We start from the raw sequence: 27,598 nt of genomic DNA, 5'->3' as shown, positions 1-27,598 counted from the left end.
GAAGTGTTGTCTCCAGGTTGTGCAAAAAGTTCCAATACACCCATTCAATAACAGATCCGACATCGAGCGGGCCATCTACGCAAAACAGCAGCAGCTCGAGACCAGTATACACTCAACTCTCAATTAACCGGGATAAGTAGGGTTAAGGCTTCCCGGATAAGTAAAATCGCGGTTAACCGGCAAAAATTTAAAAATACAACAGGTGTACTGAAAGTACAATTAAAATGATAATAAATTATACTACTGCATTGTTTTTCATTAACTTACCATATACGTTGCAGTAAAGTAGCATTTAGCACAACTAATAAATGGAAACAAACAATACTTTTCGTTGAAATGAATAAGTCAAAGAAAAATATTCAGACCACCTAACTTTACTTTTTATTTATTTTGCTTCTCAAGTTTCTCAAAACAAGATTTCCGGTGATGAGAGCATCATCCTGACCCTTGACAAATCCCTCGATGTACTCTAACAATGACTCGACATTTGCCAAGGCAGCCCAATGCGTAACTTTGTTGTGCTTGCATTACTGTAACTCGTAACACTCGTGTCCGACCCCATAGCTAAATTGTTAGCTCGCTGGCCTTTGGTCACACGGGTCCCGGGTTCGATTCTCGGCAGGGTCGGGAATTTTAACCATTGGTTAATTTCGCTAGCACCCGGGCTGGGTGTATGTATCGTCTTCATCATCATTTCATCCTCGTCACGACGCGCAGGTCGCCTACGGGAGCCAAATTAAAAGACCTGCACCTGGCGAGCCGAACATATCCTCGGACACTCCCGGCACTAAAAGTCACACGCCATTTGATTCATTTTCCTAACTCTCGTTAATTTTTAATGCTTTTGATTATCTCGGTTAAGCCGCAACACGGTTGATTCGATTACGGTAAATCGAGAGTTGAGTGTATACGCAAATCTGCATGTAGATAGCCTCCACACGCATAGCTACTATTCTGCGCCACGAGCTTAGACACACCACAGCAATTAAAGTACCCAAATAGGTTATCCTATGCAAACTTTTTCGGCTAGATGACATGAGTATACTACTCGTACTAGAATAGAATGATATTGTTTTCAATACATATAGTACGTGACTGGGCCTAGGTTATACATAGTCAAATTATGAATGAGAATATGGATGATGCCAATAGTGCCATATTTAATATTTATCCGAACATAGATGAAATGAATATGATCACTTTAAAAGAAGAGTTGAGAAAGCGAGGTGGGAGAGTAGGTGGTAATAAACAAGAGCGTTGTCAAATGTACGATAGAGGTCTTTTACACGCTGTCGGTGCAAAAGAATTTTAAATAATAAATACAGTATTATAATCAATACCGTATACACTGGTACTATAATTATCTATGAATGTTTGTTCTTTTTAGATTGCAGGCTTATATGAAAATGGGAATGCGTCTATCTGACAACGGAGACACCAACAGAAACTAGGGTTACCAGTATATTCCAAGTGGCATGAACTTGAAAGATTTATCAATCTCCTTTCTGCCTCATGTGAAATGATCACATATTCACTTGATGGACTACTTCGTTTTCAGAAAATCCGAGATCGATGGAGCTCCAGTGAAGAATTACAAGTCGTTATGTGATGCCGGATATAATGAAAGGTTCATTAAAAGCATTAAGTGTGTGTTTGAGAGTGATAGGGTATTTGTACTGTCTTCTGTGAGATCACAATTTAACAAAAACAAACAGTACACTGTTAAGTTGATACTAGATCGCTGTGGTTCTGGCATTTTAGCAGCAAGTTGTGAGTGTGTAGCATGTGTTGGACCCAAAGCCTGTTGAAAGCATACTGCTGCCCTTTGTTATGCCCTTGAATACTTCAGCAAAACTGGTTTGATAAAATGTTCAGAAACGCCAACTGACGTTTTACAAACATTTCACCAGCCTGCACGAAAAAGTAAAGTACATGGAAGTCCCATAAAAGTGGTCAAATCTGCCCACAGCAACAGGTTCACAGTTATGTTGTGATCCAAGACCTGCCCCACTCAGAAACGAGGAAGGTTATGAGTCATATGTGAAACATTTAATTGAAAATTCAGGAATGAAACTGTCTTATTTGTCGTCACTTCCCAAATCAAATGTTAACATCTTGTCTGTTACTATGATCATTTTTATGGAACAGGCACATACTCAAATTATTTATCTGAGTTAGTGTCCGACTCTGAGGATTCCGTAAAAGATATAGAAAGGGAAACAAGAGGGCAATCCAGATGTGCACTATGGTACAAGAAAAGGAAACAGGCTAACAGCATGTTATTTTGGGAGAATATGCCACACTAAAGATGCCAAAACTTTGGCCCATTACAATAATTACAGGTAGCCAATACCAAAATAAATTTATGAAGTGGGGTTTGGATAAGGAATGTCTGGCAAGGAGGAGGTATGAAGAAATTACAGACCATATTGTATTCAAATGTGGATTGATTATTCATCGCACCAAAAACTATCTAGCACCAAGTTGTGATGGACTCACCCGGAATGACAGAGTGCTGGAACTGAAAGGTGTGCCAAACCATGAATATGACAAAGTATCTGTCAGTATTGTACCTTACTTAATTGAGGACAAAGATGGCATACATTTAAAGCAGTCACAGATCTATTATTTTCAAGTGCAAGGACAGTTGTTTATCACTGATAGACAGTTCTGTAGTTTTGCTCTCTACACAGCTGTTATGGTAATAATAAACATCGAGAGGAATGAGGAGTTTATTCAAGAAATGGCACCACAGCTTCAGAAATTTTACTATGAGTACTTGATTCCGGCTTTAATGGAGAACTAAGTCCATGGGCCTTTGGTATAAATGAACAAATAAGATTGTTTTACATCATGCTTCCAGTAACTGATCACTTGTAACATAATATAGTCTACTACCATGTTTTGCTTTAGTAGGTCTAATTTTATTACAAATATATACATACTAGCTATCACATGACTGATCTCCTGAAATTGCACATGTAACATACAAAAATAATCCAACCAGACAGAGGTACTTTGCTATGTGAAGCTTTGTTTGTAGAATTTTGTATGTTTTCCCTAAACCTATAGCCCTTTCATTGTGTATTCTTTTGGAAGCAATTCTCCTTGTCATGGTATTTTCCATGGTGGAGAACTGCCTTTTCCCTTTCAAGAAGGGTGGAATGTTTACACTTACTCCCTTTAAGCAAAGTAGGTCTTGAACTTGAAATCCTCAGTCAACCATTATTGAGTTACCTTCTTCCAGCAAGTCAATAATATTAGATTTTATAAACTACCACCTGTCTGAAACTGATCCACCATATGCATCTGATATAAAACACACAAATCCTGATGGATTTATTCCAATCAATGCCTTCACTGTGTTACAGTTTTTGTACATAGAAAATGTTTCCTGCTGGGCACTAGAACTTTTAGGCTTCATGATTGGAATTTCAGTACAGTCTAAAATTACTCTTGTGTTAAGATATTGCTTCTTAAATTCCATAGGGAAGTTTTCCCTCACAGTCTTCTGATCAACCCAAATATTTAATTCTTTAAACTGGCAATACATAAAATTTATCCATACAGAAAAAAAAAGCCCTACTGTTGTTGCATTTAAATCAAAATCTTTTGCAAGTTCCTTGTCTGTTTTAGCCATTCTCAATTTCATAATTGTTAAAAAGAAATAGTATTCTGGTGAAATTGGAAATACCTGCAGACAAAATCTACCTCTTTCCAGGGCTTGAAACATTAAATGAAAATGAACTCTGTTGTCAAAATCTGTGAACAGTATTTATGAGTCATTTAATGGATTAAATGACAGCAATATGCTAACCTTCAAGCCCTGAAACAAATGAAGGTGGAATGGCATAGTCTGAGTAGTTCACGCGCACTACCTATTGGTACTAGTTCAGGATAATACTATTGTGCGCAATACGTTCCATGATGGGGGACTGTATTTAAGCAGACCCCTCAGCCCCCTTCCAAGGCATCACAGCATCGCGTTCAATGGACTAGAGCACGTATCAGACTTGAACAAAAGATGTATGTTCCAGAATGTTCAACGATGAAGTGAATGTTGATGTATACCCTGGTGACAACTCTCTGCACATATGGAGGACAACAAGAAAACATTACAATGAATTATTCTCAGTAGAACGTAGCCAACAGCTTGGAGGTTCAGCACAATTCTGGATAGGTAGACTATTATACTCGGCCGCTTACACTACGGATTCACATTCAAGGAAACATGACGGTCGCAGTGCTAAAACACTACATTCTTACTCAACAGGACGATAACGCTCTTTCACATCGTGCAACGGCTATGGAATTGATACCTGGAGGGACGTGGGATTCGCAAAATGGACTGACCAGCGTCTTCCCCGCACATGAACTGCACAGAGAATACATGGATCTCTCTTCAAAGAGTAATTTCCAACCATCAACATCCACCATTAACCAGGCCTTAAAAGATCCTGCCATCGAGGAGTGGGACTGTTGGCCCCAAGAAATGTTCATTGATTTGGTACTGGGCATGCCCCGTCGCATTCAAGAGTGCCACAAGGTTCGCGAGGACCAACACGTTATTGACTCATGTGACTGCATTGTAAACTGTTATTTAATTTGTGACCTAACTGAGGATGTCCCTTAATTTTTTTGGTTGAATCACATACTGGGATTTTTTCTTTTCATACTGCGTCAAAAGTCCTCGAGAAGTGTATGTTTTCGCTGTATTCACTACTCTAAATTTCACATTAAATACTATGATATCTGTTTCCCCTGAACACAACAGAATCTGGTGCTGTATGTGGTTAACTTTTTTATGAGTGTAATTTGAATAAGGACTATACTACAAAGAATATGCAATGATCTCTGCAAATAATGAGAAGAATTGGCATATGAGGAGGACTTCAGAAATAACTTTCACAAAACGTCAAATGTCCGTTAATAAAACCATCACAATATAAACTCCAAAGTAAGTAGTAGCTGAGCTCTTACCAGGTCCTAAAGAAACAATGAATAAAAATCATATTTTGAAAATCTAGTCTGTTTAAATGAACAACTTTCTATTAATGCAGCAAATTCAAGAATTCAACAGGAAGGGAATGAGGCAGCGGCGGCGGCGGCGGTGGTGGTGGTGGTGATTATTATTATTTTGCTATTTTGCTTTTCATCGCACCGACACGGATAGGTCTTATGGCGACGATGGTTATTATTTTACGAGGAAGTAGAACTGGGCAACCGTCGTCTATTAACCCTAATAAGAGGAAAAAAGGGAAGAAATTCGACACTTCGAAAGTGACGATATCGGCAGCAAAAGACGAAGGTCACTAAGAGCGTGAAAGTGAAAGACTACCTAAGCCTCGAAAATCTAATACCGTCGGGATTGGAAAAGAACAAGTGTTGATCAAGGGAGGTCGGATAAGGATGGAGAAAGAAAAGATAAGTTAAATAGACAATGGTGCCTTAAAGCAGTAGATGAAAGATGAGATGGCTCAACTGGAACTGCGATAGGGAAATGAGAGCAGAGTGCAAAATGTTACCGAAGAATCCTTCCACGCGGCATCGGCGCGATGACTAGTCTACATGTCTAACTGTAGAAACAGCTTTCAATTCTAATGAACAGGGAACGGATTTCTATGTAAATACACATCTATTCAGGAAATTAAAATTAATTAGATTTTGTATTATTTTTACAAATCATGACGTGTCGAGTTGAAAAATACTGTTTATTTTCCATATTTGTCCATATTTTAGAGTTTAGCACATATGTTCCATATTCTTAGTCACGGAAATCAATATAGTACATATTTCAGCTAAAAGATATTAAATTCTATTCAATTAACAGTCCTCTCAATAATGGAGAAACAAATTAACAATTTACGTACATTTAAATACATTTAAACATTTCATATTATAACTTTTGTAATCAACAGTGTGCCAGTGGTTTCCCAATTATTTCTTAATTCGGGCATTCCCTTGTATTACTTTATAGGACTGTATTAAGACCGTTCTGCATGCCACAGAATCTGAAGGTCCAGCCTCAACTAAAGCTGCAAAAACAGCTGTCTATGACAAGTGTGTGAGGAATGACGAAAGTTACATTCAGCATAATTTGTCAGAAATCACGAAAGCACTTAAAACGCATCTAGCATTTTCTGAAAGTTTAGAAATTGTGAATAATACTGTGAAAATCGTTTTCAGGTAAAAGTTGCAGATATAGCAAAACTGAAGATGGACACTGTACTTTCAAATAACCCTGGATATGAAGAAATCGGTAAGGTTGCTGCAATGCTGTATGGAGATTTAAGTGTGAAGTTAACGATGGACTTAACCACAGCAGACATTGTGAAGGTTTTTTTTTTTTTTTTTTTACTACTTGCTTTACGTCGCACCGACCCAGATAGGTCTTATGGCGATGATAGGATAGGAAAGGCCTACGAGTGGAAAGGAAACGGCCGTGGCCTTAAGGTGCAGCCCCAGCATTTGCCTGGTGTGAAAATGGGAAACCACGGAAAACCATCTTCAGGGCTGCCGACAGTGAGGTTCGAACCCACTCTCTCCCGGATGCAAGCTCACAGCTGCGCGCCCCTAACCGCACGGCCAAATCACCCGGTTTGTGAAGTTCAAATATGCCATAAAAATGCAGGTGATTGAGCCAATACGTGAACAGGTAAATGCCATGTAAAGAGGGATCACGGTATCTCATGACATCGGCACCTCGAGATGTTTCTATATAAGAAAGAGCCTCAAACTTTTACGTGGCAGTGAAGTTTCGTCGGGTCAAGTTTTGACATTCTCTTTGTACCAAAGATTCATTTGCAAGGAGATTTGCTTATTTGGTATAGAACTAGTTCTTCTTCTTCTTCTTCAAGTGTCATATCCGGTGCCACAAACATTGACGATCACGCTGTAGAAAGAAGCTATTTCTTCGGCTAATCTGAGGAGTTAAACGGTGTTGTTGATAACGGTCCAAACTTTTGATGTTTTAGAGCCACGACATCCGTGGTCTACAGCTCCTCGTTTACCTATCTATCTTCCCTTCCAATATCAAGTGTAGAAGCCTATACATTCCACACCGTAAAACATGGTCTAAAAAGGCTATTTTCCTACTCTAACTCTCCTTAACAATTTTCTTACGAGATCTATCTACAATATTCTGATTATTCTTCTATGTAACCGCATTTCAAAGGCCTCTAATCTACTCCTGGATGAAACGTTGACAGTCCAGGCCTCTACCCCATCAATCAGTGTTGACCAGACATAGGCCCGGTTTCATCAACACATGTTAAATATATACTAACAAGTAGTTAGTTAATACGGAGTTAGAAATTTAACATCTTGTTAGGTTTCTTGCGTTTCATCAAACTTTTCTTGTGAAATGTTAACTCTCCCAATATTGCGAACTGGTGCGAATGAAGGAGGCAGTGGTACGAACATGCTGTTTTACAGCGCGCTCCGATGCGCTTTTGTTTGAGCACAGCTGTAAAATATGGCGCGTGAACTGAAACGGAATCGTAGTTCTAATTTTTCCTCCTTCGAAAACGAGTTGTTAATTGAATTAGTTAGTAAATATATATGTTATTGAGCGCAAGCGCACTGATGGCTTGACGATAAAAGGAAAGGACGAGGCGCGGGAAAAGTCCGCGAGGGTTTCAATGGGGTAAACAGATACTGTTTTTAGCGGGTATCCGCTGTCACCTAACAAAATCACTTCGTTAATTGTCCCACTTCAAACTGTGCTCCGATATGGGAGTTATTAAATATTGTATTGTCGTGTGCAGAACCAGACCACCTAGCAAGTATATCCCTGATTTGGTGGTTAGGCTCACTAATCACCTGAACATTAACAGAGAAATATCCCTTTCGATTACGATATATTTCAGCCCGATTGCCTCCAGGTGTTTGGATTCTTACATGTGTGCAATCTATTGCACGTAGAACAAACACCAGGAAAACGACTTATTTCATAGAAGTCGCGGATAATTTGCTGACACTCTTCTACTGAAGGGAATGTTATATACCTCCTTCTCATGGATGCTATTGCTGCAGACACTCGACAAACAACTCTGTTAACAGTGGCTTTAGAAATTCCAGCATTGTCTCCGGCCATTATGTGAAAATAACCTGTAGCAAAAACTCGTAATATTATCAGTACCTGCAACATTGGAGAAAGAGGTAAGTTTCTCTTCGTAGGATATTCTAACCTCACTTGAATTTCGTCAACAACCTTAGCAACGACTGTTTTCGATAACCTGTATCTGGGAAGAAATTTCGGATCCGTCAAATTTTCAAAGTCATTACGTCGCTGAACTCTTCTTCGATCAGGATTGTTTTGTAAAAGATCTAAATAGAGCAATTCCGCTTCGAAAGCGAGATTCTCAGCAGCCATTTTGGAACAGGTTGCTAAATGCTAATGTTAGCCATTTAACATTGGAAATGGCTGATGTTAACTTTAATACGCAGTTTAACATTTGTTAATGTTAACATTTGTTGATGAAACGCAAATTTTCTTAAATCGTATGTTAAAATGATTTAACACCATGTTAAGTACTAACATGTGTTGATGAAACCGGGCCATAGCATTTTAACAACCTTTGATTGAGTTTGAGGTTTAGATTATCCTCACAAAAGATCGACATGTTTAGAAAAAATGATCTAGAAATCTCAACACGGCGTCTGATATCTTTTGCAGGGTCCAGATTTATCCGATGTGGTGCTTCGAAGGCTCGTGAACTGACTTACTCGTTCTACATACTGACTATGTAATGAAATGGAGGCACCTTTATGGTTGCTTCTGCTAAATACCATGAACTTATCTTTTGTGGTATTGTTTAGATCCTATTTTAATTCACTGGGATGAATTCTACTGAGGAACCATTCCTGAAGATCTTCTATAGTGTCGCATATAACTAGGGTACCATCTGTAAATCTAATATTAACTATGGCGGCTCGATTTACTTTCACACCTAGCCCAGTATCATGCAAGGCTGCTCTGAATATGTGAATGGCATAGAGGTTCAATATGAGCGGTGAAAGTATGCAACCCCAATCTTAACTGTCTCTCGCTGATTCCAATAAAGATTTAGTGCGATGCAGATACATTTTATATCTGCTTCGGCTTGAGGATCTCGATCAGCTGTTTCGTGTCTGACTGTCGAATGCTTTCCCACAGTCAATGAAACATGCAGATACATTTAGCGTTGTTCCTGGCGTCTCCGAAGAGAACACTGACACTGAAAAATGTCTGTTGGGTAACAAAGCCATTTGTGAACCCCATTTGGTTATCGTCCACGTATATTTCGCACTTCGATCTCGTGCATATATAATATGTAGAAATATATTCAGCATATAGCTTATTTGACTTATGAGGCGGTAATTAGCCTACTACATTTCTTTGGGTACGATTTATTCGATATGCAAATAAATGTTGATTGTAGCCAGTCACCTGTAGGCCTATTGTATATTGTGTTGAAAGAGCTTGGTGATCTGATCAATATTGTCTTCTGCAATCAGTTTTAAAATATCAGCTGGGATATGATCGGGTTTTGGTGGTTTAATAATAATAATAATAATAATAATAATAATAATAATAATAATAATAATAATAATAATAATAATTGCTTTTCGATCCACTAACTACTCTTTTACGGTTTATGGAGACGCCGAGGTGCCAGAGTTTAGTCCCGCAGGAGTTCTTTTATTTGCCAGTAAATCTACCGACACGAGGCTGACGTATTTGAGCACTTTCAAATACCACCAGACTGAGCCAGGATCGAACCTGCCAAGTTGGGGTCAGAAGGCCAGCGCCTCAACCGCCTGAGCCACTCAGCCCGGCACTGGTGGTTTATTATTAGAGCTTGAAGCTACAGCATGCAGCACTTCTGGGCCATCAGCCGGTACTGAATTTCCTACTCTCGCCTCTTATCACTCCCTGATTGTTGATTTATGAATTATGTAATTTCTTGCTCATCCAGATTGGGCCTGTTTATCTACATCCAGAAACCAGTAAGTCAGTAATTTTCTGTTTCCAAGATAACGGGGCCGATTACGACTGAGGTGGGTGGCATTTCAGGGTCTTTAAATGCGACAAATCCGTCTTGTTGGCTTTTACTATATTAAAGAACTACTGTGAAACACAATTTCAACACCATAGCGTATGTATAAGTTCTTTTGCAATTACGACAGACGTTAAACAAATAATTACTGAATTATTTCTTCCATATATTCTATACAGTAAAACTGTACGGTGGATTTTGCAGATAACCAACATGTACAACGAGTTGTGGCGACGGACTCAGGTGCTGGAGGCGCTCTCCAAGGACTCCATGTCACTCTCCAACGCTACCAGACGAGAACTGCAGGACGGATTACGTTCCATGTCCGTGCAGATTAATCGCTACTGCTGTCTGCAAAACGACCGAAGCAAATCCAGTAAGTCAACAAAATGTAGTTATTTTATTTTTATGAAAATTCGATATGGTGAGCGAGAAAAGGCAATTACACAACAGGCTCCTTGCTCGCATAAGTTACTTACAAACTGATATGTAAATATCAGCTTACAAAAAGCCCCTTTAAACAACAGTTTCCACAATTATTATATTAAATGTTAATAAGAACATAAAGTAAATCATATACATTTAGAAAAATATCACATTTCATTTCAGGTTCTTCAGTTGCTTTTGAGCAAATCACTTGGCATTTCTGAATACAGTAATTTCTACAGCCAACTTTGAGATAAGTGAAAATATAAATTAAATGACGTAATAACAACTTAGTATTAATAACAGTGCCAATAATAATATTTTTTACATTTAACGCCCCTTAAATTGACTGCGCTGGTGAATTAGGAGAAGGGAGAGGGGGGGGGCGGCGTGCTGATTTCGACTACTTTCACAAAACGTTATCAGCTCGTACAGAAAATCTAGCCTCTCAGTGCAACGTTACATAGAAGAGGAAAAGAGCAAAAGTGAGACCTGAAAGATTTATTACTGACATCGACAGCTCCTCAATAGCTGTATGAAACGACACTAGATATTAACACCTTCTCAAATCGCCAGCCTCTTACGAGTGTCTCAGGTTTGATATCCGATTCATCCACGGATTTTAATCTTGGACCGAGGGCTGGGACGGGATTCACTCAGCTTCGTGGAACCACTTGAGGAGTTCTTGATACGAGACACGAAGGATTCGATCATGAAAGCCAACCGAAGATGTCGCCATGCTGACATTATGGCACTTTAATGTCTGCAGGCCATTTAACTGGGCAGCAGTCGCCTTGGACTCAATGCCCTGCATGTATCACAGATTTGTTTTTACTTTGTTTTCTCAAACCAGAACGTTGCTCATGGCCTAATTCTCCGACTTCTACCTCAATTTATTCCAGGATAGATGCTCGAGACTAGAACTAAGGACCTAATCTATCGTTTCCGCATAGTAAAGCAAAAGAGCGGTTCTCATAATGGTTATCGAAATTCTCTTCAACTTGCAGGCAAACCACTCGAGTTTGGCTTTATAATTTCGAATTAAATGCTCACAGGTATTGAGGTCCAAGTTTCCTTGTCTTTTAACTTTATTTCATTTGCTCACTTATTTTATACGGGGTGGCTCAGTCTATGAAGTCTGTTGTTATGCCAAACCATCTTATATGTGTTACATTGTACAAACTACATAATCTTAAGGTTCCAAATTATAATTATGAAATTAGACTGAATAGTTATAAACGGAAGATAAATTTCTGATGGTTATTACAAGGAAACATTACATTTACTAATTTAAGTTTATGCACCATTTAAAACATATCTTTTAAAATACATTTTTACTACGTATGCCTCTAATTACAGCCGGAAGAGAATTCCAGGAGCGTATGGTTGCAGGTAAATTTTTTTATTTATTTTGTACAGAGAAACTATATATACCTACTTAACACTATATATGCTTAAGGCAGGTAGAACAACAATCGGACAAAGAATCAAGGGATGGAAATGTAACTTATAGTATAATGTCCAGAGAATTTAGCCAGTTCACTGCCTCTTCACTTGCTGCATGAAGTTCGTGGTATCATCCCTGGAAGCTCCGAAGTGGGCACATCATAACATGGTAAGACTGTCTGAGCCGCGTCACCGCAGTCGCAATGAGGGCTGGAATTTTTTTCTCCACTTGTGGAGCCAGAAGTTGCATCTTCCAAGACCGGTCCACACTGTTCAATGAAGCCCAGATTCTTCCTGGCAAGTTGAACCCAGCAAGTTTCCCACAGGGGTCGGATATGAATCCTAGCTGGTCAAGTATTTTGGATGAGCGCAGTATTTTAGTTGTTGGCCTCTGAATAGAACTAGTGGAATGTAATGGGCTCTCCTGTTGTCTAGATGAAAGGTACTAATCTCCGTTTTGTTTACATTGGGTTTCAATCGCCAGGTGTTGAAGTATCTATCCATTTTTACGAGATCTTGTGTGAGAATGGCTCCAGTGGTCTCAAAGTCTGTACACTGTGCTATTAGGGCTATGTCATCAGCATATATAAACTTTCGGCATGCAGTAGATGGACGATCTGCCGTGTAGAGATTGAAGAGAAGTGAAGCAAGAACAGAACCCAGCGACAATCCATCACTTAATCTGTAGGATCTGCTTATGTTGCCATTGAGATGTACTTGAATTAGGCAATTGCATAGCATGTTGTTGAATGATCCTTAGAGCTACGCCGGAGGGAGCACATGCTCCTGGTAGGGCCACCCAAGCCGGACAGGTCTAAGGTGATGATCCAGACTAAGAGTGATACCCTGGTCCTCCAGGTTGGGGGTCGGGCGTAGGATTAACTCCCCTACCTCGTAAAAATACAAATGTTACGAATACCTTAAGACATACTACACGAAAAGCGGATAACTTGGTGACGACCCGGCGAGAAAAACGGCTTAAGGAAAAATGATATAGTAGCAACGTGGAATATAAGGACATTAAAGAGAACTGGCAAGTTGAAGGAATTAAGGAATGAACTGGATAAGTATGGAGTGAAAATAGCAGCATTGCAGGAACTAAGATGGAAGGGGCACGGGATGATAATGCCTGGTCAACATATCCTGATGTACAGTGGAGGAGAAGAAGGCAGTAATGGCACAGGGTTCCTCATACAAAAGTCTGTAAAGCAGAGCGTGATCAACGTTACTGCAATCAAGGATAGGATATGCTCTTTGAGACTTCGGGCAAAATTCTTCAATGTTACAATGTATGCTCCCACAGAAGACGCAGAAGAGGGGGAAAAAGATGCATTCTACATAACATTGGAAGATGAAATTAACAAAGTTCAAAGACATGACTTGAAAATGATCTTTGGAGATGAAAATGCAAAGATTGGAATAGAAGAGGTGTATAAACACATAGTAGGGAAAGAAAGCCTGCACGAAGTCAGTAATGATAATTGTTTGAGACTGACTGACTCTGCGAGTGGGAAGCAGATGATAATCAAAAGTACTTGTCATCCGCGGAAAAACACAAAGGAGACATGGATATCACCAGACGGTGTAACAAAAAATCAAATAGACCATGTTATCATAGACAGGCGACATGCATCAGACATCATGGATTTTAGAAGTTGTAGATGTGCTGATACTAATTCAGACCATTATCTTGTAAGAATAAAATACAGACAAAAAATAGACTTGGCAAGGACGGTAAAAGTAAGAAGAAAGACAAAGCATAATGTAGAGGGTCTTAAAAATAATGAATTGCAAGAGAAATAAGAAAGGAGGTATGGGAGAAAGGAGACGTGGAAAGTAAGTGGGAGATACTGAGAACAACTATCAGTGAAGCTGCAGATGGTACTTTGGGAAAGAAGGAACATATAAAGAAAGAATAATGGTTTAATAAAGAATACCTAACACTAATTCAAGAGAGGAATGAAGCTAGGAAAAGAATGCTTCAAAGGAGGCCAAGGCAAGCAGTGGAAGAGTACAGAGAGAAGCGGAGAAGAGCCAATTAAGATATGTAGATTTAAAAAAAAAGAGCTTTTGAGAGAAAGAGAATCGAAAAACTGGATGAAATGAAGGATAGAAATGAGGTACGAAAGTTTTATGACAGAACAAAAGATCTTAAGAGAGGATTTCAACCAAGAGCTGTTTTCTTTAAAGACGAGGATGGAAACCTCATCGGCGACAAAAACAAAGTGCTCGTAAGATGGCAGGAGTATTTTTACAAGGCACTCAATGGAAATAATGAGGATGATAGAGAAGAAGAAAACATCAGTGATGACGGGGAAGAAAGAGAATCGAATGAAGAGTTAATAGAGCAGCCGCATTTAGGAGGAGGTCAGGATAACAAAGCATTAATAACAAAGCCCCAGGTGAAGATGGGATGGAGACAGAACTGTTGAAATATGGGGGAGAAGGAGTAGAGTGTGTAATTACCCGAGTTGATAAAGGAGGTTTTGATGAAGCAAAAAATGCCCAAGGATTGGACAGTGGACACAGTATGTCCAATACATAAGAAAGGAGATAGGGCAGGATGTGGAAATTACCGAGGGATTACTTTGCTGGATGGAACTTTCAAGGTTTTCAGATATTAGACTCAAGACTGGAACTATGGATGGAAAGGATACTAGGGGATTCCCAAGCAGGTTTTAGAAAAGAAAAAAAAAAAGCTCTACACTGGATCAGATTTTTATATTGCGACAATTACTGGAGAAGTTTTATGAGTATGACAAGCAGCACAAGCAGCAGCACCAGCTGTATGTTGATTTTAAACAGGCATACAACAGTCTAGATAGAGGCAAAATTTATAAAATTATGAAAGAGTTTGGAATCTCGAGGAAATTGGTTAGGTTGACAGAAATGACCTTGAAAACAACAGTATGCAAGATGAGAGTGGTACAGGATCTGTCAGATACATTTTTAGTTTAAAAGGGGCTGAGACAGGGGGATGTTCTCTCCACAATCGTATTCAGTTTATCACTGGAAAAAGTAATACGCCAACTACCCATCGACCCAGGGGGAACCATCTTGAACAGATTAGTACAAGTGATAGCATGTGCTGATGATGTGGCAATTATTGAACGAAACGAAAGAGCTCTTGAAGAGAACTATGCTCTGTTAGAATAGAAAGCACGGGACTTAGGGTTAGAAGTGAATATAAATAAAAGAAAGTATATGAAGATGGGAGACACAGAGGGAGCAAGAGGAAGGACCACAGTGAGAATACATGGGAAGGGATATCAAAGAGTGACAACTTTCAAATATCTAGGCTCAATAAAAACTGCAGACAATAAAATCTCAGTGGAAAAACAGGAAAGGATAACAAGTGGGAACCGATGCTTTTACGCCTTGCAAAATATGTTTAAATCCAAGAATGTCAGTAGGAATACGAAAATAAAAATATACACAACAGTACTAAGACCTATAGTGATGTAATGAATGCTGGGTGATGACTACTAGAGAAGAACAGTGGCTGTTACGGTGGGAAAGGAAGATATTGATAAAGGTATTTCGAGCAGTTAGAGGAATGAGGACAAATGCAGAGCTGCAAGGATTGTTTGGCCAGCCAGATAATGTTAAAATTAAGCAGGGAAGAATTCGTTGGGCTGGTCATGTTCAGAGAATGTTAGAAACCAGTACTGTCAAAAAAGTCTTTATAGGGAAACCGGAAGGAAGAAGGAGGAGAAAAAGGCCCAGGAAGAGAAGGATTGGTGATGTCGAGGATGACCTTAGAAAGATGGGAGTCAAATGCTGGAGAAGGAAAGCCGACGGGATAAATGGAGGCAGATGATTAATGAGACGAAGGACCTACGTGGACTGTAGCACCGACCAGTAAGTAAGTAAGTAAGTAAGTAAGTAAGTAAGTAAGTAAGTAAGTAAGTAAGTAAGTAAGTATAGCATGTTGTTGAGCAAGGAAGCTAGGGTCTTGCAAGGGATAGTTTTTTAGAAATTTCAGGATCATTCCTTTTCGCCAGACTGTATCCTAGGCTGATGATAAGTCCATAAACACAGCAACCGTTTTCATTTTTTCTTGAAAGCCCTGCTCAATATGGCTGGTTAGTGCCAAAAACCTGATCGCAACAGCTCCTGTTAGGTCTGAATCCTGCCTGTTCAACTGGAATGTACTGAAGTACTGTAACTGAGATTCTGTTATAGATCAATCTCTCTAGTAACTTGTAGCAGATACTCAGTAGAGCAATACGTCGATTATCTTCCGCATTACATTTCCCATGCCTTACAACAGCAACGAGTTCAGTTCTTTTAAGAAGAGGTGGGAGCCTTCTTTTCTTTAGGATGTCACTAAAGAATTTAGCAAGCCATTCCATAGTTATAGGAACACCGTGCGTCAGAAATTCGGGATTGATACCATCCAAACCTGCTGCTTTCCCCGATTTTGTTTCCTTCAAAGCAGCTGAGATCTCTGCAACAGAAAAATCCGCGGAGAACTGAGAGTTTGTTTCAGCTCTGGATAGTTCTATCTTTAGCTCGTTTAGGATTTGCCTTGTTTCATCCCTTTTTGTGTCTGCTGATGTGTTGGTTAAGCCAACATTCCTTTTCACTATATGTTCTGCCTTTATTTTAGAGTTCTTACTATAGTAATTAGGGGTACTACTGCCCAGCTTCCTAAGGAGGGACCATGCTTTTCTACTGGAGCGTCGAAATTTAATACTAGACGCCAGTGTATGCCATTTTTCCTTCCTGGCAGAGTCTAAGCAATGCAGTAATTCATCAGCGATTTCCGTTTGATTGTTGCGTTGTGATTCTTCATACAGCTCATTGCACCTCTCACTCCACCCTGGGATGAATTCCTTTCTAAATCCTCGGGGAATGTGATTTTTTGCTATAGAACATATCAATCCAGTAAAACGGTTATAGTTTTCAACAACTGGTGGGATTTATTGTGTTGTGTTCCACCTCACTGGTGAAGAAATCCCATGTAGCCTTTGTAAAGTTCTATCTGGGCACTGGATTTGATCATATGATTGGAACTTCAATACCGACTTTCAGAAGAACTGACCTGTGCTGACTTCGGGGGAAATTGTCTAACACTTTTCTTCTGCAGGTGAGCGGTATCCCCTGTTGGTCCTTGGAACAAAACAGAGATCTAGGTTATAGTCATGTTTCCATCTAGCAGAGTGAAAGGTACCAATACATCAAGAAAATATCTTCAGCCTCTGCCCATTCTAGTATACTATTGCCATCTGAATTGGTATCTTTATATTCCCAGATGGTATGGCGACTGTTAAAATCCCTTAGGATGGCAGTATGATGTTCCACATTCTGGATGGCTTCATTAACCCAGTGCTGGGAAGGAGGTTTATAGATGTTGATAACTTCTATGCCAGCCGTTCTAATTTTGATGGTCAAAATATTATTATCAGCGCTCGTACTTAAAGCTTCTATAGTTCCGTTTCTATCAGTTTCGATTTTTTTCTAGGGGCTTTACGTCGCACCGACACAGATAGGTCTTATGGCGACGATGGGATAGGAAAGGCCTAGGAATTGGAAGGAAGCGGCCGTGGCCTTAATTAAGGTACAGAACCGGCATTTGCCTGATGTGAAAATGGGAAACCACGGAAAACCATCTTCAGGGCTGCCGATAGTGGGATTCGAACCTACCATCTCCCGGATGCAAGCTCACAGCCGCGCGCCTCTATGCGCACGGCCAACTCGCCCGGTCAGTTTCGATTTGACAGTTAACCGGAAGTAAGACATTGTGCTAAATTGTTACGGGTACAAACAGCTGATTCCCAACACAACATGAACGGAAATGTATATACTCGAATATAAGTTCAGGATCAATTATTCTTGGTAACAAAACGCTAACTCACGTAAGATGAACAATAACACAACATATTTAAGATAAGGATATAAGATTTTAAAAAATCAATGTTCAAACACATAAGACGCAAGCAAAAATCGAAAAAATTATTTCCACGATTGTTGGTCACAGGACTTCCCCATCCACTATGTTTAGCATTAATATCTCCAATTTTTAACAAGGGGTTGCCTTTCAAATCAACACAAAGTTCGTTGTGGTCATTTAAAACTTCACTTAAATCATCCTTAGATTCACAAGTACATATTACATACATATAAAAGTCCTACCATTTAAGTCAACACCCACTACAACTCTGTCAGGAGAACAGTATTGTATCAACTGAAAAACGGACGATTGCGGCACGCGGTCTATCGCTGTTTTGCACATTATTAATGTAAGAACTGTACAGTTCAGACCAAATCCAACGACTTTGTTCCCTCTGGTGTTCGGTTCTTGTGCACACAGAAGTTTTAAAACATGTTTCGGTTTTAAATTATTGAAGTCTCCTCTCGTAGCATTTTTCAATTACCAGGCGCATACTAAAAATCTGATCCTGACAGCCCCTCTGTGGTGCTAAACCACACCGCTTTTCATCCAACTTCATCTCGACCACTGATCGCACCCTCCCTTCCAAGATGCCAGTGAATACTTTGCCTCGTATACTAATCAATGAGATACTTCTCTAGTTGTTGCAATCCTTGCTGTTCACTTGCTTATAGATAGGTGACCATGCTAATTTTAGCCATTTACAAGGAAAAGGACTTTATCTAGATTGCAAGATTGCTTACCCCCCTCCATATTCTAAAGACACAGTAATAACATGTTAACTCCTACTTTTTTAAATTCGCTATACGACGCTTTGTTTGCCCGCAAAATTTCAACCTATGTGAAGGAACATTACGAAACAAGATGATGGATATACCGCGATGGATTGGAGAAGGGATAGACCATGAGATCTTACTGGACTACGTTATATGGTAGATGGAGGGAGATTTTGGAGCCTATATACATCAACGATAAGAGCTCGAGGAGGTCTTGATAGCTGAATAGCTTAACTGCTTAACATCTTAGCATCGAGAGCGTCTTAACATCGGAGAAGGCCTTTTACATCGGATGAGGTCTGAACGTCTGAAGGTCTTAACTTAGTTCACTTCGCATCTGAGTAGACCACTACTCAAAGTTACTCTCATTGATAAATGGTTAACTCAATGACGAGAGATAAAGTGAAAGAGAGACGGTTTCGACTTGTCTAGAACAGGAGATATTTTTGATATGTAAGTTAATTAGTTACGCTACAATTCTGTAATACGGAAAAATACGAGTATATTATCTCCATGAACGTAACCCACAGTGGTTTTGATATTGAAATTAGGGCCCATTACCACATTATGTAATGAGTACTATAGAAAGTGTTAAAGTCAGGAAAGCCGTTTTCCAATTAGTGGCCAATGCACGAATCAGAAATAGGACTGGTACCTACTACGAGAAATGACCACTGCAGAATGAGAGGATCATCAGACAGCTTCTACATCATCGAACGTGTCCAGATACCAGAATCTACAAATAGTGAACTAATAGCATACATTACTGCAAGTCTCCGCGTAACAGTTCATTTTCTTAAATCGTATTTCATTCAATTTTTCTTTTGTTTTTGTAAGTTCAGTTTTCGCAAATATGCCGTCATAAATAGCTATTTTAATTGGTCCTTTCATAAATTATTATTATTGATCCTTAATTTCCAAGTTCGTGTGTACTTAATGGTTAAGTGTTCTGTCATCCCACCTCTGGAAGTATTTAGAGTCCCACTACTATTAATAATAATAATTGTCAACTATCGTTTTCAAGCCATATTTTTAAGGCTGACGCCCATGGGAAATTGTTTATGGAGAAGCAAATGAGCGAGTATTTATTTATATTAAAATTTAAGGTGTCCCGGCACGTCACATATTGTCGCACATATGTGGGCAAGAGTGTGTACGTCACACGGTGAATAGCCTTATGCTTGAAGAATGTATTCGTAATTGCTAAACCCATACTAGCATAGAAGTCCAGCACACGTTTCCCATTCCTAATGGCTTCCATATCTTCCCCACATTTACTAAACACCCTTTCGTATCCTTCAGTTCTATTTTTAACTCTCGCATTGAAATCGTCCATTAGCACTATCCTATCCTTGCTGTTGACCCTGAATACGATGTCACTCAATGCTTCATAAAACTTGTCAATTTCATCCTCGTCTGTACCCTTACATGGTGAATACCCTGAGACAATTCTTGTAATGATTCCTCCAACTGCCAAATCTATCCACATCATTCGCTCGTTTACATGCCTAACAGAAACTATGTTGCGTGCAATAGTATTCCTGATGAACATTCCTACCCTAGACTCTGCCCTTCCCTTTTTAACACCCGTCAAGTACACTTTATAATCTCCTATCTCTTCCTCGTTATCTCCCCTTACCCGAATATTACTTACTCCTCGCACATCCAGCATCCTCTTTGCTGACTCAGGCAGTTCTACTTTATTTCTTCAATAAGCCCCTTAATATTGATAGCTCCCCATCGAATTCCATTTCGTTCGCCAAGTTGTTTGGAAGGAGTCCATCGCCTGTCAAATAGGAGTGGGACTCCGTTACTCCCAATACAGAATATTCCAAAAAATGAAATATCAAATGCTACCGACCGTTCTAGAAGGGGTAGTCCTTCCAAGAGAAAAAGAAGGGAATGTGCCGATCTGGTTATTGACAAGTGTCTTAATGTGATGATACAATGTTTTTTTTTTAATTAGTAGACAAATCTAACCGGAAACGTTCAGGCAGGAATGCAAAAAAAAAAAAAAAAAATGCATAAATGAAAGATAAATGAAGCCCTTTCACAGCAGTGCATTTCACATCTTGATTACATGTCCAATTTCAGTCTTTAAATAATAACTTGTTAAATAATTCTTCTTCCATTTATCCAGAACTGCTTTAGCAACTTTGAAGTTAATACCTTAATAACATGTTCTTTCTAGACGTAATTTATTTATCCGTTTCCGTATATGAATTACCATTGATATTTGAATTCAACGCGAATTTTCAGATCACGCCAGTTGCTAATTGTCTCACATTTTAACAAGGCTAAATCCGGAAGTGTCGTATATAGTTATGTGAATGATGATGATCCACGAAATATCACTGTAATATTTGTTACAAATGGGATATAATCACCGATTTTACTCAAAGTCTTGTCTATACTGTATTTGGTAGTAGTCTGATTTCTCCACAGAACTTACATAATCTTCAAAGTTTGCAATATTGAGTAACATGCTCAGGCAGTAATTATTTTAAAAAATCACATTTAAGTAATGTTTTCTTAAACTTACAGTCTTGTTTTACAGAAAGAGGTCACATTCCATTCTTAATTTACTTTTTTTTTAAATTTGCTTTACGTCGCACAGATACAGATAGGTCTTATGGCGACGATGGGATATGAAAAGGCCAGGAAGCGGCCCGTGGCCTTTAAGGTACATCCTCCAGCATTTGCCTGGTGTGGAAATCGAAAACCGCGGAAAACCATCTACAGGACTGCCGACAGTGGGATTCGAACCCACTATCTTCCGAATGCAAGCTCACAGCTACGTGACGCTGACAGTTACATGACTGAAACCGCGCAGCCTCTCGCTCGGTATAGAATATGAAACTAGTAGTATTTCTTGTAATATTATCTTTCCATGGAATTTCTTGTTGTGTTCTTGTCATCGTCGTTGTTGGCTAATTATGTTTTTAACTTTTGCTTTCTTATCACACTACCGTAAGTGATCATTGTCACCGGGATATTTCCCAATTGCGATGTATTTGATGATGCTAATAATAAATAATATGTTGCAGCCCCTTAAAATTTATTCGTGTCGGTATATTTCTGTTAAAATCCAACAGAGCACGTTATCGAAATTCAAAGAGGTGTTCAATTTTTAAAAAATACAACCCGTTTATCATTCACAATATCCATTATCAAGTGGTAGTGGTGGTGGTAATGGTGGTAATTTGTTTTAAGAGGAAATACAAGTGGGCAACCATCATCAGGAAATACGTACTATTTTGTATTATACATTGCCTATAAAGCCTGTATAAGACCATGCAGTTACAAATTAACTTCATATTTATAACATCAAAGCAATCAATACCTTCATTCAATGTGGGACAGTGGGCGCTTAAGGAGAAACTAAAGGCTGATCACATGACCCTCGCGCGCACATAAGAATCAAAATGGCGGAAAGGCATGTAGGCCTACAGGTGGTCTGGGCTAGTGTGCGATGCTTCTTATACCGCAGTAACTGATTGGTTTAGTGCGTTTCATGGCTTCTGAGTATTAAACAGCATAGTTTAATGTACTGTAGATTTCTTAAGCAAAAACCTGCAGGGAGAGTGTTAAGAAAATTCTGCGACAAATTCCTGGAGCGTGAATGTCTAACCGTTAAGAAATTAAGAAAATTGTGAATAAATTTTAAAATTTTGGGTTCAGTACTAGATAATACATGCGTTAAAGAACCGGCTGTATCAACCGACGAAAACATTCCGAATATTTGTGAAAAATCGTGAATCGAAATTTAAGCCCAATATATCCAGTCTTATGTAAACATCATTGCAGATGGCTTCTTCAGTCTGTCAACAGTGGTGAATTAAATCCTAAATTAGTACTGTTTTCTAATAAACGTGTAAATTCGCAAAATAACCGGTATTGGTCACGTGAGAATCGAAAAATAATTAAAGAAACTCCACTTCATGACCTTAAAATAGGAGTGCGGTAGGCTATTAGTACTAAAAGAATTGTAGAACCAATTTTTCTTTAACGACACCATTAATTCTGACCGATGCACAGAATTAATATTGAAAGAGATTTTCCTCAAACGACTGAACAGGAAAGGTCGATCGGATATATACATCACAGAGCTATAGCATATACCGCTCGTAATTCAATGAATGCAGTGCGTGGTGTTTCCGGGGACAGAATCAGTCGTGCAGATGGCCTGCTCGCTCTCCCGATTTAACGCTTTGCGTCCTTTATTTGTAGGGTAGTTTGAAAGACAGAATGTATAGGAGTAGACCCTACAACATAGAAGACCTGATAAATGCAATTCGCACCGAAATGTTTAAGATTCATGAGGTTGAATTGCAGAGAGGGAGAGAGTGAACTGGAATATCACTACACGTTGCAACTCTTGTCTACACGCTGAGGGAGAGCATTTTCAACATTTACTGTAATAATATGACACATCTTATTGCTTTACTACTTGATTATCCATTCATCTAAGTCAATATACATATAGCACGCGTAAAAGAATTCTATTTTACACCTTCATCCTAAAATAGGCCAAGAACGTACACTCCAAGAAAAAAAATGAGCGCATGTTATTGAATAACTTACTAGCAGGCATACTTTTATCAGATACGACTGAACCTACAGATATAATTTTTGTTGTGGGTATGGAAGGTGAATTACATTTTGATAATTCAAATTCTGATAAAATGTTAAATGTGAAGAACATACAATATAATGCGCTCATTCTTTTCTATATCCGACTCGTTGGCTGAATGGTCAGCGTACTGGCCTTCGGTTCAAAGCGCCTCGGGTTCAATTCCCTTTAACCTTCATTGGTTAATTCCAATGGCCCGGGGGCTGGGTGTTTGTGCTTGTCCCCAACATCCCTGCACCTCACACACCACACTCAACACTATCCTCCACCACAATAACACGCAGTTACATACACATGGCAGATGCCGCCCACACTCATCGGAGGATCTGCCTTACAAGGGCTGCACTCGGTTAGAAATGATGATGATGATGATGATGCTTGTTGTTTAAAGGGGCCTAGCATCTAGGTCATCGGCCCTTAATGGTACGAAATGAGACGAATGAAATGAAAAATTATAAGCCTAAAAAAACATCCACTGACCACAATTCGAAACGCGAGGACGAAGAATGAATGGAGGGATGGATATGAATTTAAAACGATCAGTGGAGCCGACCCACAGTGCCTCACATGCACGGAAGCTGGCGTAGGGACGACTTCTATAGCACAATACTGAATCGACGATACTTGTAGTCGAAAGGGGTCCAAAATCCAAGTCAGCGGCCCCTATCGCTAGGAAAGCAGAACCATGGTATTTGTCATGTTGCGGTACTCATCAAGAGTAGCGTAGACTCGCGGTATTCCACACATTATGGTATTACTAACAGGCAATGAAATTCGTACATGTATTACAGACCTACGCTGTTTCGCACATTGCGGCGCCATTTACAGGCAATGCAAACCTATGGTGTTCATCACATAAGGGTACTAACCACAGGGACTCGTACTATCCCGTGGTGTTCCTCATATAGTGGGTACTAATCATACGCAAACCAGAACCATGGGTTCCCTCATCCCATGGTGTCGCTCATATAGTGCTACTAATCACAGGTACTGTAAAAGCCGTCGCGCTCTCGTTTCCTACTAATCACAAACCTATTTGGTACCCAACATAGTAGTACTACGCGCAAATAAAAGCGACCCACGGTGTTCCCCGGGTGGTGGTATTAATCACAAGTATTTTCATGGTTCTGGTAGCAGGTAGGGACCCTCTTCGGGGGTAGCCCTACCCAGGGAGTGGCGCCCCTGCCTATGTGAGTCCCAGAGCACACTGGCCCGGTGTGTAACATCTGGTAAGGGTCCCAGCTCAGGGTTACGAATGAAGACCTCAATGGAATCTTTAACGGAGAAGATGGACTTCGGAACGGTGGAGATTGCGGAAGAGGCAGCCCTGTACTTGGGGATTAATACGAGTACAACCTGCTGCCTTGCAGGTTGATAGGGGACTATCAAAGGCTAAGGGAGAAAACCCCGACAGAAATATCCTCTCTCGCCTTAATTGGCCCTTAAAGGGCACTCGTTTGTCGTTGAGTTGGGCAACTGGCTTTAAAGGCGGAGGAACCACAAAGGTGGTCAACGGCATAAGGATGTAGAACGCACTGGACAACGACTACATTAAAGGCCTGATGGCAAGTCCTAGTAATCATTATGGCTATGCTCATGACGAAATTATCATCATCCGGAGTAAGTTCCTCAGTCGGATCTCCGGGAGGAACAGTAGTGAGTACTGGCATGAAGAAAATCAAGTGGCAAGAAAAACTTAAAGTGGCAACCTGGAATGTGAGAACAATGAGTCAAGGAGGAAAAATACATAATACGAAAGAAATGGATAGGATGGAGTTAGATATACTTGGTGTTAGTGAGATGCGATGGCCGAATACGGGAGATGTTTCCATAAATAAACATAGAGTGCTATATTCGGGTAGAGCTGATGGAACGCATGAACATGGAGTCGGTGTAATACTTTCAGCGGAAGTAGCACGGTGTCTCAAAAGTTTCACACCCGTATCAGCCAGAGCAATGATGTTACAGCTGAGTGCTAGGCCTATTGACATAAACATAATACACGTGTATGCACCTACAATGGACAAGGAAGATGAAGAGGTAGAAGAATTCTACAAAAGCATAAATGGAATTTTGGAAAATTAACAAACATGACCTGACAATTGTGATGGGAGATTTCAATGTGAAAGTGGGGGAAGGTAGGACATCAGACATGGTAGAACCGTTTGGACTCGGAGAGAGAAATTCCAGAGGGGATGATCTTGAAAGTTTTGCGATGTCAAAAATGATTTAGTGATCATGAACACTTGGTTTAAACTCCCACCTAGAAGACTATATACATGGAAGTCTCCAATGGACAAACCCGGGAAATGTGTGAGAAACCAGACTGATTTCATATTGGTAAATAAACGTTTCAGGAACAGTTGCACCGCAGTGAAAACATACGCAGGTGCAGACGTCAACTCAGATCACACACCACTTGTTGGAGTTTTCAAAGTCAAAATGAAGAAAGTGAAGAGGAAGAACAGGCAAAACTACAATTTGAGGAAAACCAAAGACCCAATAGTGAAACAGAACATGCAAGTAGAACTTAACTTGAAGATTATCACAGAGGAAAACATCACCAGCAATAATGTCAAATTAGAATTAACTAAACTACAAAACGCCGTTCAGCAAATAAGAGAGAAGTACATGAAACCGGACGAGAAAAAGAGAAAGTCATGGATGACAGATGAAATACTGAACCTAATGGAGAAAAGAAGAGTCAATAAAGGAAAACCTGCAGAATGCAGAAAGATAAATGCAGACATCAGAAGAAAGATTAGGGAGGCAAAAGAAAAAGAAAAAGTGGAGCAATGTGAGGAGATTGAGTTATATCAAAGTAGGTATGACAGCTTCAATGTACACAGGAAAGTAAGAGAAGTAACAGGGAAATACAGGAATGGCACTGGTGGAAAGTTAATAGATGAAGCCGGGAACTTGATGGTGGATTTGGAAGACAAGAAAAAGAATTGGAAAAAATATATAGAAGATTTATTTCATGACACTAGATGTGCTTTTACACAAAATACAAATGCAATAAGCGACACAGGTATATTAGAAGAAGAAGTTCAAACAGCCATCAATCAGATGGACGGAAAAGCAGTGGAACCAGATAAAGTAGAAGCAGAGGTCTTAAAACTGATGGATGAACATCATGTAAAATGGTCGACCAAAATTTTCAACCGAATTTATGTATCCGGGAACATTCCATCGGAATGGCTCAAATCAGAGTTCATCACCTTGCCAAAAAAGCCAAACGCAAACCAATGTGGGGATTACCGCACAATAAGCTTGATGAGTCATCTCTTGAAAGTGTTCTTGAGAGTGATACACAGAAAAATAAACAGACTGTGTGAAGATCAGATAGCCCCTAATCAATTTGGGTTTATTAAAGCAGTAGGTACGAGAGAAGCTTTGTTCAGTGTGCAGGTCCTCTTTCAGAGATGTAGAGATGTAAATAAGAATGTATTTGCTTGTTTCATAGACTACCAGAAAGCCTTTGACTGTGTAAAACATGAAAATTTAATGGAGATTTTGAGAAATATTGGAATGGAGGAAAGAGATCTGCGAATCATCAAGATGCTGTATTGGAATCAAACAGCGGTGTTGCGTGTTGAAGGAGAACACACCGAAGAAATCAAAATCCTGAGAGGAGTGAGGCAGGGATGTATCTTGTCACCTATACTATTTAATTTGTATTCAGAATACATATTTAAAGAAGCCTTGGAAGATACAGAAGAAGGAATTTTGATAAATGGAATGAGATTAAACAACATCCGGTATGCTGATGATTAAATATATTTGCTGATACTATCTAAGCGCTACAATCACTAATGGATAGAACTGTAAGAGTCAGCAGCCAATACGGGCTTGAAATAAGCACCGCAAAGACAAAACTCATGGTTATAAGGAAAATATTTCCGGAATAAAATTCGTTATAAATCAAAAGAGTATAGAAAGGGTAAAACAATATTCATACCTTGGAACCATAATAAATGAAGACTGGGATTGCTCACAAGAAGTCCAGGTACGCATTGGAAAAGCAAAAAGTGTGTTCCAGAAAATGAGTAATGTGTTTAAAAGCCACAATCTAACTTTAGGGACTAAAATCAGACTTCTGCACTGTTATGTATTTTCTGTTCTTTTATATGGTGTAGAGACATGGAGCTTAAATAAAAACACAGAGAAGAAGTTGGATGCCTTTATAGGCGGATCCTGAGAATATCTTGGACCCAGAGAATGACAAACGTGGAAGTAATGAGAAGGATGAACACAACACCTCAATTGATCATGATAGTGAAATGCCGAAAGCTGCATTATCTGGGACATATAATGCGCAACACAGATAGATACAACCTACTCCAAAAAATACTCCAGGAGAAAATCAACAGCAAAAGAG

At 39.5% G+C, this 27,598-nt stretch overlaps 2 protein-coding genes across 4 annotated transcripts in view; one reads left to right on the top strand and one right to left on the bottom strand.

Moving 5' to 3' along the window:
- LOC136857030 (Golgi-associated PDZ and coiled-coil motif-containing protein) overlaps positions 1-27,598 on the bottom strand; it is a 524,409-nt gene that overhangs the window by 453,381 nt on the left and 43,430 nt on the right. The gene's annotated exons all lie outside the window — the stretch shown is intronic.
- Positions 1-27,598, top strand: part of LOC136857029 (putative leucine-rich repeat-containing protein DDB_G0290503) — a 232,993-nt gene that overhangs the window by 193,362 nt on the left and 12,033 nt on the right. For all 3 annotated transcript variants that reach the window (XM_067135377.2, XM_067135376.2, XM_067135375.2), the window contains one exon: positions 10,245-10,416. In XM_067135377.2, the coding sequence (XP_066991478.2) occupies positions 10,245-10,416 (172 nt within the window). The remainder of the gene's footprint in view (positions 1-10,244; positions 10,417-27,598) is intronic.

Source organism: Anabrus simplex, chromosome 1 (assembly GCF_040414725.1).
Source record: "Anabrus simplex isolate iqAnaSimp1 chromosome 1, ASM4041472v1, whole genome shotgun sequence".
Lineage (NCBI taxonomy): Eukaryota > Metazoa > Arthropoda > Insecta > Orthoptera > Tettigoniidae > Anabrus > Anabrus simplex.
The sequence above is the reverse complement of the archived record's forward strand: the minus strand, read 5'-3'. Positions and strand labels throughout refer to the sequence as shown.